A 13,787-nucleotide genomic window follows, 5' to 3' on the forward strand; every position below is an offset into this window, starting at 1 on the left:
CGGTTCTGGCTGAGCTCAAGTTGATAAAACTCCTCCGAGCAGATTTGACTGTTTAGGTAGGAATTGCGGTGGCGTTTTGAGCCCTTGCTTTCAGGTCTTCACTCCCTGAAGCAATAGGATAGGATCACGCGAGTGAGCTGCTTTTCTATCAGCAGGTGCAGACGAAGCGAAGGTGAAAGCAGCATCACTTCTGCTCTGGTGGAACTGAAGCTCTCGGTGGCAGAAGCTGCGTTTCCACACTTGGCTTAAATTTTGGGACACTTTAAGCCTTGTATGAAGTTGCAGAGTTTACTTGGAAGCGTTGCAGAGGTACCTGTCACTTGGTATTTCAATGACAGGCAGGTGTTAGTTCTCAGAAGAACAAAGGACTTAGTGAAAGGGGCTTTAATTTTTGGGATCCTTTCAGTCCTGCTCTGTAAGGCCGTTCAATCTAAAATCTAAGAGGGAGCCAATGATCAAATAGCTTGCTAATGGGTATTGTCTGTTTTTTGTACATTGGATTTGCCTGTAATTTTGTTTATTGCAGTAAGAATTAGCTGATTGTCATAAATAACTAGCATTTGTATATTTTAATTTGGATCAGATGGTCTTAATAAACAGGTATTTCTTACTATTTCAAGGAGGTAAGTGAAGTAATTCCCTCTTTAAACAAAGAGGAGACCGAAGCAGAGCAGTTTAACTGTTTCACTGCTAATCCTGTTGTGTACCTGTCAAACCTGGAGTATCTAATCTTCTGTTTTCATTGCTTTCTGATAATTACACAGTAAAATGGTTTTAACGTGTCTTGTTAAAACATCGCTTCTCACAGTACTGTTTCCAACAGTACTTCATAAAGAACATTAAGAAGTCTCATCTTTGTTTCAGGGAAGCTATTATATATTCTTGCATTGCTCAGTAACCATGATGTTTTGATACTGATTTGGGTGAAGCCGGGAAAAAACAAATCATCTGTGAAAAAAATAAAATTAATCATGTAGGTTTGTGATTAACAAAAATTGAACTGTGATACATACTGGTTTTTTTTTTTAAAAAAACTAAGCGTAATTGAAGTAACATTTGTAGTTCAGTGCTCTCATGAGAAGCTTCTCAGCAAGAAATGCCCTGCCGTAAATTATACAGAACTGTTGATCTTGTTGCCGAAATGTTTCCTTAACTTTGACTAAGATTACTTCTATCAGATCACTTTCCCTGCAGGCTCTTTGCAGGAATTCAAGGGGATAAGATGCGGAAGACAATGCGGTTAATAGTGTACAAGCTTCTACTCTTGTTCTCTAAGGGAACAAGATGATTTCTGGTGATTCAATTTTTGTTACTAGTTGAGGGGGAAAAAAATGTAATTTACTTCATGGCAATGGGGATGTTTAAACGGCCCAGGGTCTCGAGTGTCGTTTACACATATCGTCTGAGATCTGTTGCCTTCTCACAAAGCAGAAAATACCTTCCAGTACAGCGTTTTGCTGTACCTAATGAAACTTGAAGCCAGGGAGGCTGTTTGCTGGATGTAGGGTGCCTGGACAGGTTGGTGTGCTTTCCGTCGGGATTCCTAAACTTCTTTACAGATCCGAAGAACATCTCTTCGGGGCAGTAATGCACGCTTGTGCAGAATTTGATGTGTTTTGTAATACCACAGGTTGCTATCGAGCAAAAAAGCAGCATTTTCCTCATATTGAGGGTATTTAGGCTGTGGAAGGCAGGCAGAAGAGAGGCCGGCGGTGCAGGATCGTCTCAGCTGTTTCGGCGCAATCCCGTGGTAGTTTTGATCGGTGTGTGTTTGAAGGCGGGAGTAGGCAGGTAGACAGTAGGAGCTGTTGATCTCCTGTTTCACGTCGAACTGGGTGAACTTAATCAGGACACAGAAAACTAAAGGTGCAGGGACCGCAAGTTTAATTTCTCTGATTTTTGGGTGCTAAATGGACAGTTTCACTTGGGTCTGGTGACCAGTTCTTAGCGAATATCACAGTGACCTCGCAGCCGTTGTTTGGTGTCTGTCTGCTTGAATCATTTAATGTTATATAAATTCAATTGTGAAAGAAGCTGGGTATTGTGGCTTTTTTCTTGGCTTTTTTATTTCCTTTTTACTTCTCATCCTCTGTTGCCGTGTGTGTGGTATTCTGCGATATCTGAGCTCCTGGCATTTGTTGGCAAACATTTCAGTTGTTTGTTACTGATCCTCCTCCAGTTCCGAAGTTGATTTGGCAAAGACCTTTCCTTAATTGTATTGTTGACCAGGCTGTCGTTCTTGCCTTTTACTGCTCTGTCTTTAATATGTTGTCACCTTTTCATTTAAAAAAATTACCTTATTCTGTTATACCAAACAGACATAGAAAGAACTTGGATGTCTTATTTTCAAAATACAAAATGACAGTTTCAGGATTTTAGAACCTCCTCATGCTGGAACTTTAAATTTAATTTTAATTCTCAGAATTACTTGGACTGGATTTTGCAAAAGAAAGAAAAAATGTTTGGTTTTTTTTTCTCCACAATGCATTATTTTTTATATCTTTAAGTTGGTGTTTTATAAAGTGTCTTGTATTGCTCTTTTTCACGTTACAAGTTTTATTTTATTTTCAGGCAGATACATGCATGTCTCATTAGTTTCCATTCCGGAAGCCTATGCGTAGTCTCTTCCTACAGAAATACTGACCAGAAATACAGAGCTTGGGTGTCTTAGTTGTATAAATAAGACCCGAGCCGTGCCTGCATTTCGTCCATCTCCCTGCTTGTTTTTTTTCTGAAGTGCTGCTCCTCCGTGCTGAGGCACCAAGCGGAGGAACGTCTCTGTGGCCGCGGCAGGGTTTGGTGTCAGTAACCTGCAGGTTGCAGCTCCTTACAGGACAAACAGACGATAACAACTTGAAAGGAGGAGTAAGGGATTCGGTTGATAATCTGTGGATTAAATCCTCTCTCATTTTAATTGTCTGATTCCACAGTACGAACAGAGCGAAGAGAGGAGCACTACCGCAGGCGCACTGTAAGTCACAGTAATTGTGAGCTCCGTGAATCTTATTTTCTTGATGCTTCTGCCTCCTCCCAGTCTGCTGCTTTGACTTCATTTTGTGTTGTACAAGGCTCAGGCAGCCTGAACTTTCAAAGCTCTTCATAGCGTGGCCAGCTTGAAATTTTACATTGATCTGTATGTTACCTTATTTCCTGTCTTACTCACCATTAAGTCTTTGATTTTACGTGCCTGGCGTTTCCAAACTCCCCTTTTTTCTGTGCCAGTTTTGCTCTCTTGCCTTGTTTGCGAGTCTCCTTGCTCTTCGATTTGTCAGAAAACCAGGGCTTCGGAGCAGTCGTGTGGGTGAGGTGTTCCATACTCCTCTCTGACGGGGATGCTTGGGAAGGTGGGTCCCAAAGGGAGATAAGGCAGCACGTCGCTCTCAGTTCTGCCCGCACGGAGCCTGGCTTGGCGCTGGATGTCTGTCCTGTCGCGTGCTGGATCGATTAGCCCAGAGCTCTCTCTGAGCCTGTGCTGCCAAGCCAGATGGTGGCTTTTGTTTTTACCGTGTTGACGTATTTTCTTTTCCTTTTCTCTTTCCTTTTTGCGTGAATCACGCGCACGCACAAAAAAATGAGGTTTCCAGCAGTTACGTGTTTCCTTGCGCTGACACATCCTTCTTTCTGTGATTGCTGTGAAAATTTTGAAACTTGCTCTGCTGGGAAAACTTAGACTTTTTAATGGTTTGACTAAAGGTGTGACAGTGAACCACGCAAATGTCACTTCAGACAGCTTTTGTGCATCCACACGTTGACGTAACTCATTTAAGTTAGCATCACACCTTGTGTAAATCCTTAAAATAGGTACTAAATCCTTTCTTCCACTCCTGTTCACATGCTCTTTCTCCTGCAGTACAAAGTGTGGAGGGTGTTCTGGTGTGTTTAATTAGAAGACTTGTCTTAAACCTTTTCCCATGAGTAAGCATGGACTTATTATGGACTCTTTAAAGGCATTTTTAATGCTTATTGGGTTCAGTTGATTTCTCAGTGACTGCTTCAAAAGAATAAGCTAGTTAAGCAAATATTCAAATGAGATCATTGCCAGTGAAACATAATAGATTTACTTACTTTTTTATAGTGTTATGTCAGAAATTAACACCCCCTCCAAGTCTAGATATAGTAAAGTCAGATGTTTTCTATCATTATTTTAGGATATATGGTATTATGGTAACATCCTCCTGAGTTGTGCAGCAATAGGTGGTAAAAGGTACGCTCCATTAAAATCCTGGTTTATTATATAAAAAACTATATTAAAAAAACTCTTTTACTTGGTCCCTTGCTTGTTTGCATTTTTTTTTCCTTTCTCGATGCGTTCACTCGAGGCTGTAGGTACTCTCTTACCTATGAAAAAGGCATTCTCTGATGTGTAGAAGAAAATCTCCTTACTTGAGGAGACTGTTGGGTTTGTTCTGCCGCCGGCTTGGAGAGCCTTTGGGCAGACGATTTCACTTCGCTCTATTCGTGTGCTCCCGTTGATGAAGTAAAGATATTTCTTCAAACATCAACTCTGATTACTTAGGAAGTGCTTTTAAGTTATTAAATAAGAAATGGCCGTTAAGTGAAAAGTGCGTCCTGGAGAAAAGCTTCTAGGATGGTGTTGTAGTTCTTGATTTATGTCAGAGTAAAGGCAGGAGGAATTTCATTTACTTCACTGGGGGATTTTACCTTCCTTTTCATAGGTGGAACAGCAGAGTGTCCCGTTTACAGAAATGTGCTTCTTCTTTGTGGATGAGAGAACACATTTCACGTTGATTTTTATTATTTTTTGTAAAATTATTCGCCTTAAAGAACAGTCAAAGCATGAAGATGTGCTGTCTTCACATTCCGTTTTGGTCTTGTTTGTTTGAACAGCTGACCCTTACTAGAAGCTGGAAGATAAAGAGTTGCTTTGAGTGAATGATGCTCAGAGACAACATGAAGTCCTGGAGTGATAGCCAGTCAGACCTCTACAGCAGTGACCAAGAAGAGGAAGAACAGATGATTTTTGGAGAAAATGAAGACGATTTGGAAGAGATGATGGATTTAAGTGACTTGCCTACCTCACTCTTTGCTTGCAGCGTTCATGAAGCTGTCTTTGAGGTACAGGAAGAGAAGGTAAGGTAGAGAGAGGCGTATTTGGAATATAGGATTGTAAGTACAGGTACAAAACATTTTGATCTGGGTCTTCAGTGTGTTTCTGCGTATTTTAATTGGGGGAGGGAAAAACCTACAACTCAAAAGTAAGCTCAGAGCTTGGGGGAGGGAAATTGGGGGAGAGAAAAACCTACAACTCAAAGTAAGCTCAGAGCAGAATGAGTACAGTTACTAAGGAGTGGATAATACCACAGTTTTCCTGGCATTTGAAACTGTTAATAGATGCACAGTGCTTCTCCTGTGAAAGGCTCTTCTGGATTATTTATTTTTTGTCTTTATCGAAGGTACCAAATCCAAGGGCAGATGTGAATAAAATCTGAAAGCAAATCTGAATGTTTTATTTCCAGGCAAAAGCTCGCAGCGCTTGCAAGCAGACCGTCCAAATCGATCTTCTTCCCTGGTTTTGTAGTAGTCACAGCTGTAAAAATGAGATTGCCTGGTTCTTTGTGTAGGTACAAACCTTTTATGCTCCGCATTTACCTTTGTGGAATGTCACATGAGTGATGATGACGATTAATATTCTGGTGGGGAGAAAGGGCCACAGTGACACTTGATTTGAAGTCTATGTATTTAATTCTTGAGAAACACATTGCTCCGGTTCTATTTATTTCTACTCTGATTCATTAATCCATTTTTTTTGACATTTTCTAGCAATATTTCTGGTTTTATGGCTGATAAGCAATACTTGAGTGTTATGGTTCATGTTGAATTGACTGTTAAGGCGCTGAATTTAATGCCGTCACTTTCCACTCTTGAGTTCTGTAGGTTAAATATGCAGTATGTTTGCAGAAAAACTGGAAGATGACTAAGTTGGCGTACATTTTTAATAATTTTGTCTTTTACATAGCATCTGAAAGTGTTTTTTCAAGGTTAGTTCCAACAGCAAAAGGTGAAAAATTTGGAGTAAAACTACTTTCTTCATAATTTTCAGTTGCAATGTTAATTCGCTAAGTTATAGGTTTGTCTTTGTCAAATATAAAATTCAGCCAGTGTGTAGAAGGAGCAGTTTTTCTAATTTATTGAAGACTGGATTTATGGTAAAGAAAGAACTATCTGCAAAATAGGTTTCCTCTAGATCAGAGAACTAGTGAGTTAAAAGACACTGAATTTCATAACAACACAGTTGTTGTTTTTTAAGCAACCTGAGGATAAGAGTCCATATTCAATAAAACACGATTTTTCCCTGTTTTTTGATTTTTATGAACAAGTGTTCAATTAGATGCTTTTTTTGTCTCCTCCAAAGTAGACTTACTCGTTCATCCTTAGAATTTGGACATTTTCCTTAAGCACTCAGTACTTGGGTTAATCTAATACAAAAATTAACTGATTTGCATCAGATTTTTAGAGATTTTTAGAGGGGGAGTCGGGTGCCAGCACCAGGTTTTGTGGGCACCTGCGCTCTGGAGGAACTGTCGCTAGGTGGCAGCTTGTGTGCGACGAGTTTTGGGGCTTTGTTCACATCAACGAGCTCTTGAAATTCGGATTTAAGCAGTCGGACAAAGCAGTGCTGCGCTGAGCACGGGGTAAGGGAGGGAAGTGTGGAACGCGCAGGTTTAGGTGGTGAAGGAAATGAGGAGGACTCGGGAGACGGAAGCGAGAGAAAAATGTGTTTTCATGGGATGAAAACCTTCAATCTTTGCGCTTCGTCTCTAGGAAAGGTTTGAAGCACTTTTCACAGTCTACGATAACCAAGTGACATTCCAGTTGTTTAAAAGCTTTCGAAGAGTAAGGATCAACTTCAGCAATCCAGAGGCCGCAGCGAGAGCGCGGATAGAGCTGCATGAAACGGATTTCAACGGGAAAAAGCTGAAGCTGTACTTCGCACAGGTACGGTGGAACGCTGACATGATGTACGTGCGTCCCGCTTTCTTCTTTATTCGCCGTTGGCCAGTGAGTTTCGCTTGTGGTAGATATGTGAAGTTACCTTCACCCTTCTACGCTGACATGTGTTACTTTCACTCTTTGAGAAATTGAGGCTTTAGGGGACAGTTTTGCTTTTCAGCTTGTTCTTAAGAGTTCTTAATTGCAGCATTTCTCCAGGGTGGCACGCCAAGAGAGCTGGCAAAAGCTGTACTATTCTTCTTAAAGCCAGGCTGAATTAAGCATTGCTAACGCAGGGAATGGGTGTGTGCATCACTGGGGCAGTAGACTAAATCAAAAGAGGCTTAATGTTGTCATCTTACTCTGTAAGTCCTGCATTCTGTCTTCAGGTACAGGTATCCAGTGAAATAGGTGACAAGTCCTACCTCCTTCCCCCACAACCTGTTAAACAGTTCCTGATCTCGCCGCCCGCGTCTCCGCCGGTTGGATGGAAACAGAGCGAAGATGCGACCCCCCTCATCAACTATGACTTGCTTTGTGCTGTCTCCAAGTTGGGACCAGGTAGGAATATTTACCTGCTTTCGTTGTGTTACTGAACTTCCAAAACAGTTGTCGAGGGAATTTGTCTACTTACCTCTTTTCTTTAGAAGAAGCTGGGTCTCTCACGTGATATTTTTTACTTGAATAAAATGATTCATCACCTTTCTTACTTAATTTGTTAATCGATCGAAAGCATAGCGCAGAACTGGATTGTGTGGTACTAGCTCCACCACATCCATTTGTTGAATTTTGTCTCAGTATTAAGCAACAAGCAAGAAGCGAAACGAACAGTTCAGTCTGTTGCTCCAGCTGCTAGGGGTGCAAATACGTACTTTCTTGTCCTTAATTGTTAAACTTCTGTGCGAGCCTTCCTAGGAAACGTACTGTTTGCTTTCTCTGAAAAGCAAGAATCCAGGGGCTTAATGTTTTTAATTGTAGCTTTCCATTTACAAATATCACGTAAGCGTATGGCACAAATGATGTCACTTAAAATTTGTAAGCTGCTTCTGTTCTGAAATCTTGAGTGTTTCACAAGAGGTTTTGTACATGTCTCCCTTCCTTTAAATATCAATTAAAAGATGGATTGTATCCAAAGTACAGTGTGACAGCTTCAGGGACCGTTCTAAAGTGAAGTGGGGAAGTTGAGCAAATGAAAGATGAGATGGGAATAAAGGAATATTGGGTTGTGTTACTGCACATGTTAAGGATTTCTTGAGGTAAAGAGGCTTAATGCTTTTCCAGGGGGATGTTCTTAGCCTGGTTTTTGTTTGCTGCTCCTCAGGGGAAAAGTATGAGCTTCACGCAGGAACAGAATCAACTCCTAGTGTAGTCGTCCATGTGTGCGAAAGCGAGACAGAAGAGGAAGACGAAATAAAAAATCCCAAACAGAAGATCATGCAGACAAGGCGTCCGGATCCACCTGCAACGATACTGAGTGAATCGAAAGCTTTCGATTGTACGCTGGAGGTGGGGGGCACGATGCACTGTTAGATCGTGTGATGCTCAAGGTAGTGTCAAAGATCAGACACGTAACGAGTACATGTGTTGATGTCTGTACTGCTGCTATATGTTATGTATAGCGACAACAGATTTTACTTGTAGTTGTCTCTCATGTTCAAGGTTTTGGATGCCAATACTCTGAAAAGCACTTTAATTTTAGGGACTAGTGCCCCAAGTGTAGCAAATCCACCTGACTTGAAATAGTGAAAAATAGGAAGTCTGGTTGTGTTTGGGTTTTGGTTTGTTGTTTGGTTTTGGTTTTTTTTAAAGATGTTACACTCTTCTTTATATTGTACAGTGTGATGTACCAAGTGCTGAAATAATATCTTTCTTACTGTCACGGTTGGATCCAAGGAAGTTCACTGTATAGCAATTAGAAGCTGATCTGTACCGGTACAACCGCTTCCCATTACTGTCGTGTTAAACGCAAGTGAAACGTACTCGTTCCGCTACAGTCCCTTCCCAGCTGGTCATCTCCTGAGGCAAAGATTAATCATTGCTTTTCTCAGAAATGCCACGTCTGTGTGTTTTGAGTTTGACATGAGGCACAAGTACACGTACGGGACTAAAGCCAAGCGGTTCTGCTGACTCCACAGAGAAGAACACGGGAGGAAGAACCACTGACCGCGGAGAAGACGGACCTCACGTCTGTCGCCGGCGCCGCTGCTGCCCGTGCTGGTGCGCGGATGGGTACGACGGTTTGCACCGACACCCACGTGGGAGAAAATTCCGATACGTGGAGTGAAATACAGATCCAGCTGTTGAGCGTGTTGTCTCTGATTCTCTCGGAAGATACTGTAACGTTTGTTCCTCTGCAGTCCTCGAGGTGGCCTACGTGTATAAAGAAATTCAGTGACTGTTACGTTATGACTAAGTTATGTTAGGAGATAAAACACCCAGGGTTAATTTTTAACTTGTGCTCCTAAACTTCTGCTGTCTGTTTCGTATTTTTTAAAGACAATCAGTTGCCTGGCTTAGCCAGTTTTTATGCAGTGTCGGCCCTTGTTTGCTGTTTTCCAGTAAGTTGTTTGGGTTTTTTTTCCCCCCAGTGTGGCATCCTGCCTGTCTGACAGAGCATCTGCTGCTTTGGAGACCAGGATGCATCTTTTAATATACAGATCTTTAATTTTGTGATCTTGTGTTAAGTGTTTTAGTAGGAGGAGAATATGCCTCGGTATAACGACACATGCTCCTATGCTTTTATGCTATTTTATAACCAACCTTTTTTAATCTAGACAGAGTCTTCTTTTTTCTATTTAAAAAAACTAAAATCATTTGTGGACAAACCAGGCTGCCAACATTCATATATACAAAAAATCATTCAGAAATTGGCCTCTTTCAAATTCATTTTAGTGTGTTTCAATTCGACATGATGTGCTTATTGAATTTCCAGAAAGTGTTTTCACTTGATTGGAGGCGGAGAGAAAAAGTAACGGTCGTGAGTTTGCGTGGACACAGCAGTTTTCGACTCTGAATTGTGCCAGCTCGCGATCCCTCGCTGCGGCCACCAGCTTCACGTTGCAAAATGGGATCCTGCGGGCAGGTCCTTGTTCCAGAGGCGAGACTAGTAGATATTAACCAAAAAAAAAAAGGAAAATGGGTTTTGTTCATCTTGCCTCCACAGGCATCGTATTTATGTATCTCTTCAGGTATTAAAATCACTCAAAGTCTGATTTCTCTGTCTCACTGTTCCAGGTTAATAAAGAAAAAAAACCACAACAAACTTGCATTTTTCCATCAGGCTTGTGTATTTTTAAAATTCCAGAAGTCCGGTTTGGATTTTCTGTGGTGTTTATATTCTCTTAGTCGTTTCATTTCTACCCCATTGTAGAAGTGGCTGTAAGTAGGAGTAAGTGGAAAACCTGCAGACACAGTTTTATAAGGCAAAACGAGCAAGTAATGTTGTCAGTGTACCTCGTGTAAAATGTTTAACAACTTGCATTCCAACATCTTCCATGGTGTAAAGACACTTAAAATAAAAACGACGCAGTGCCATTCACCTCTGGGGTTTCTGACTCTTCTGTGTCGGCCCGAGTTCGCTCTGTAAGTTTTCTCACAAATTATCAGGAAAGTAGCGCTGAAGAAGTTGGGGATTTCGGTGGAAAAACCCTGGGAATCGCTGGGCTGTAGGAGGGACCGAGAGGGTTTTTGTGGTGGTTTTGGGTGCCCGTCACAGCAAAGTTCCATTTGGGTCTTTACCTCACAGGAATTTTGAATGGGAGTTGAACACCTGCTGCGGGAGGTAACATCCGCTTTGGGGTGCGGTATCGAGCTCTGTAGAGCTTTTGTTGTAATAAATAGCTGCTTGGTTTCAAAAACCTCCAGGTTCCCCTCGCTTCCGCGCACCAGGCGGCAGCGTTTTGGGGTTAGGCAGCAGAGGGAGGCTGCGTGCCCCTGCTCTGATGGATTGGAGTTGGATTCTATCAAAAAGCAGTGGAATGGCTTTCGTGTTCTGGACATTGAGGCCTGTTTCTGTGTCGGTGCTGGGGCTCCCGCTGCCCGAACGCAAACGGGGTGGTGGCTCCTTGCCTGGGCGGGCGAGGAGGAGGCGCAGCCAAGGTTTTACAGAAAGGAAACGTGAATTTAGCCCTCGACTGAGAGCCAACGTAACTGCTCCGTCCAAAATCTCCCGGGCGACAGAGCTTTCCCTGTGGAATGACTGAAATTCAGGTTTGCTTTATTTATGCCGCGTGACAGTCTGATACCGGCTATTGGAACCTGCTTCTCTTCATCTTGTCTTCTCTCTCTTCGTCTTCTCTTCGTCTTCTCTTCGTCTTCTCTTCGTCTTATCTGACCTGCTGTTAATGGAGGGGCTGTTTTTAGAAGTAGGCTTGTGCAGAGCCACCAACTCAGCCCTTTCTGAGCTTGCACTTTGCATAAATAAATATCCCGAATTCCTTTAAAGCTGCTTTCTTGAGAAGCAGCTGAAAAAATGCATGGTCTTGTCTTTGGGCAGTCTGCCTGTGAGACCAAGTGGCCAGAGATCCTTTGTTTTTATTTTAGAATAGCTAAGAACAGGCCCTGTTTTCAGTCCTGGGATTACCCCTTCTCCGTCAATTTCTACCTTGTTCCTGAACTGCTTCCCCCCAGAGAGACCTCATGCATAAAATGTCCTTGCTTAATTTATTCCCTGAAAGGTTATATTTCCTTTTTTGTCCGGTTTTGGATTACTGATCTTTTTCAGCCCAGAACAGAAGATTGTCTTGGGGATCTTAACACTGGCCAGGTTTTGTTTACTTGTTCTGCTTAACATCTAAAATTTGCAAGGAGGGGTTCGTGGCCCGGTGCGCTTTTAATGTGGAAAGAGACCGCAGCCAAGCCTCATTCCCTCGGAGAAAAATGCAGAACTATTTCCTTTCCTAAACCAAACGGGAGGCGCACGCCTGGCTGGATCTGTGGGTCTCTGTTCCCGCGTGGGCTCACCTGGCACCTGCAGCGCCTTGGAGCTGGAGCCAGCGGGAGGGACGCGGGCTCGAGCAGTTGTTCGCCTTCATTCTGAAGGATCCAGTTGTGCTTTGCGCCAGATCCAGATGTAGGAGTTTTGCTCTGGTTTCACCCTGGAGGAAGGAAGAAGGGAACTGGAGAGCAGCCCGCAAGGTACCTGGCTTTGCTGGTTTGCATAACAATTCACAACAGGAAAGGAATTTGGTGGAAATGTTTCCTCTTTCCAGGTGAACCTGGGCTGCCTGACAGTCACGGCGGCTGGCATCTCCTTCCTTGTACTATTTATGAGTTAGGAATATTGTTATTAATAACACTACAAGTGCACAGTGTTGAAAGAAGCCCCTTCTCTTCAGAGCGATACAGCCCCGGGAAGGTTCGCAGCGGGAATACCACTCCTGTTCCCAGAAGAGAGCCTCATGTTCTTTCTTGTTTGTGCAGGATGAGGCAGTAATTGTAAAGAAACCAATCAAGTGAGATTTATTCCCTTGAAAAGATGAACGGTGAGTAATCTGCGCTGAGATCTCAATCTGTGGTTTGAAGGAGCTGTGCTGTCTGCACGGTGCTTTAATGTCATCGAGGCAAAAGGACTGGAAGTGACTAACGTGGGTCTTTGTAACTATACAAAAAAAAAAAATTGCTAAATAATTGGCTCTTGAAACTCTTGTTCTTCAATTCTGGTGGGGTTCAGCTTGGGTTTCAGTGTAGGATCCAATCCACTGCAAACACCAAACTGAAGCAAGCCTGCGTTAGGGTATTTCTTTAGGAGGTGAGCATCCAGGTACTGCAACGTATGCGCTCACCTGTCCTTTACAATCTTCACTCGGACTCGAGCACCAACTTATAAAACACAACGTGCGGCTTTCTTTGTGGTGCAGGCACTGAGGTGACAAAAACATCTCTTGCCCTCTAGATCTTTCTTTTCCCCTTTCCCTCTGGCAGACCCAGCAGAGCGCTCTCGCCCAGCCCCGCCTCCATTCATTAATGACCTTGTTTGCTGTAGCAATGCCCTTATCAGTGAGGTGATTAGAAATGTGCCGCGCTGGGGCTCTGCGGAGGCTCCCAGGGAGGCTCCGGGGCTGCGAGCGTTCAGAGCAGCTGGTGCAGATTTCGTGGAAGAGAAAGGCAGCGATGTTTGGAGGGTGAGGGTCGTGCCAACGGAAGGTCAGGAGATCCTGACAGGGAGATGATGGTGCAGAGCAGGCTCCCCACCGGGTTCGAGGAGAAGCTGCCGGCTGTCATCGCCCAACTGAAGGGGTGTGGGACCCGCAGCAACCCTTCCTTCTCTTACTCCACACATCAAGCATTTAAAACTCATCTTGCCAGCAGCCCCAACTTTCCCAGAGCTGTCCCCAGCAAAGAGAAGCTGTAAACGTAGTAGAAAATCAGGGTACGGTTGTCTCTTAATCAAACTCCAGCAGAGCTCCAGGTCAAGGATCCCAGCCCAGACCCCCCACCCTGGACTTTGTTACCTGCATGACACAGCAGAGACAGGCAGGAGCAGAAGAGTTTCGCTGGAATGGGGTGTCACAAACCCAGCAGGATGTGGAAATCCCTTCTGCTGGCGAATGCATTAGGGGACATTCAGGTAAACCCGTCTTGTCTCACAACCCAGTGGTGGCTGATTAACTTGTACAAGTCTTGAGAAGTCAGGGAGCTGTTGTCCCACTGCACAATCTGTGCCAGCTCAGACAAGGTCTGGTCTGAGGATTCACAGGTTTAAATCTCCAAAAAGCACTAATTTATAGATTCATTTACAGTCAAACCTCCATTCTAGTGAGATCAGTCATCGGTGGAAGCTGGGTAGCCATGACTGATGCACCCTGGTCTTCTCAAGAAATCTGCTGCAAGTGTTT

General features: G+C 43.3%; 1 protein-coding gene across 2 annotated transcripts; it reads left to right on the forward strand.

The window, feature by feature from the left end:
• Nucleotides 1-4,850: 4,850 nt before the first annotated feature.
• RCAN3 (RCAN family member 3) lies at nt 4,851-8,709 on the forward strand. Of its 2 annotated transcripts, XM_009874167.1 has the most exons (4): nt 4,851-5,091; nt 6,784-6,957; nt 7,341-7,512; nt 8,273-8,709. In XM_009874167.1, exons 1-4 carry the CDS (start codon nt 4,894-4,896, stop codon nt 8,479-8,481), a joined length of 753 nt encoding a protein of 250 aa, XP_009872469.1. In that variant the 5' UTR covers nt 4,851-4,893; the 3' UTR covers nt 8,482-8,709. The 2 variants fall into 2 exon arrangements, with proteins under 2 accessions (XP_009872469.1, XP_009872470.1); XM_009874168.1 differs by lacking the exon at nt 6,784-6,957 and having other exon boundaries at nt 4,897-5,091.
• The last annotated feature ends 5,078 nt before the right edge of the window (nt 8,710-13,787 follow it).

The sequence above is a fragment of the Apaloderma vittatum genome, unplaced genomic scaffold (genome assembly GCF_000703405.1).
Source record: "Apaloderma vittatum isolate BGI_N311 unplaced genomic scaffold, ASM70340v1 scaffold448, whole genome shotgun sequence".
Lineage (NCBI taxonomy): Eukaryota > Metazoa > Chordata > Aves > Trogoniformes > Trogonidae > Apaloderma > Apaloderma vittatum.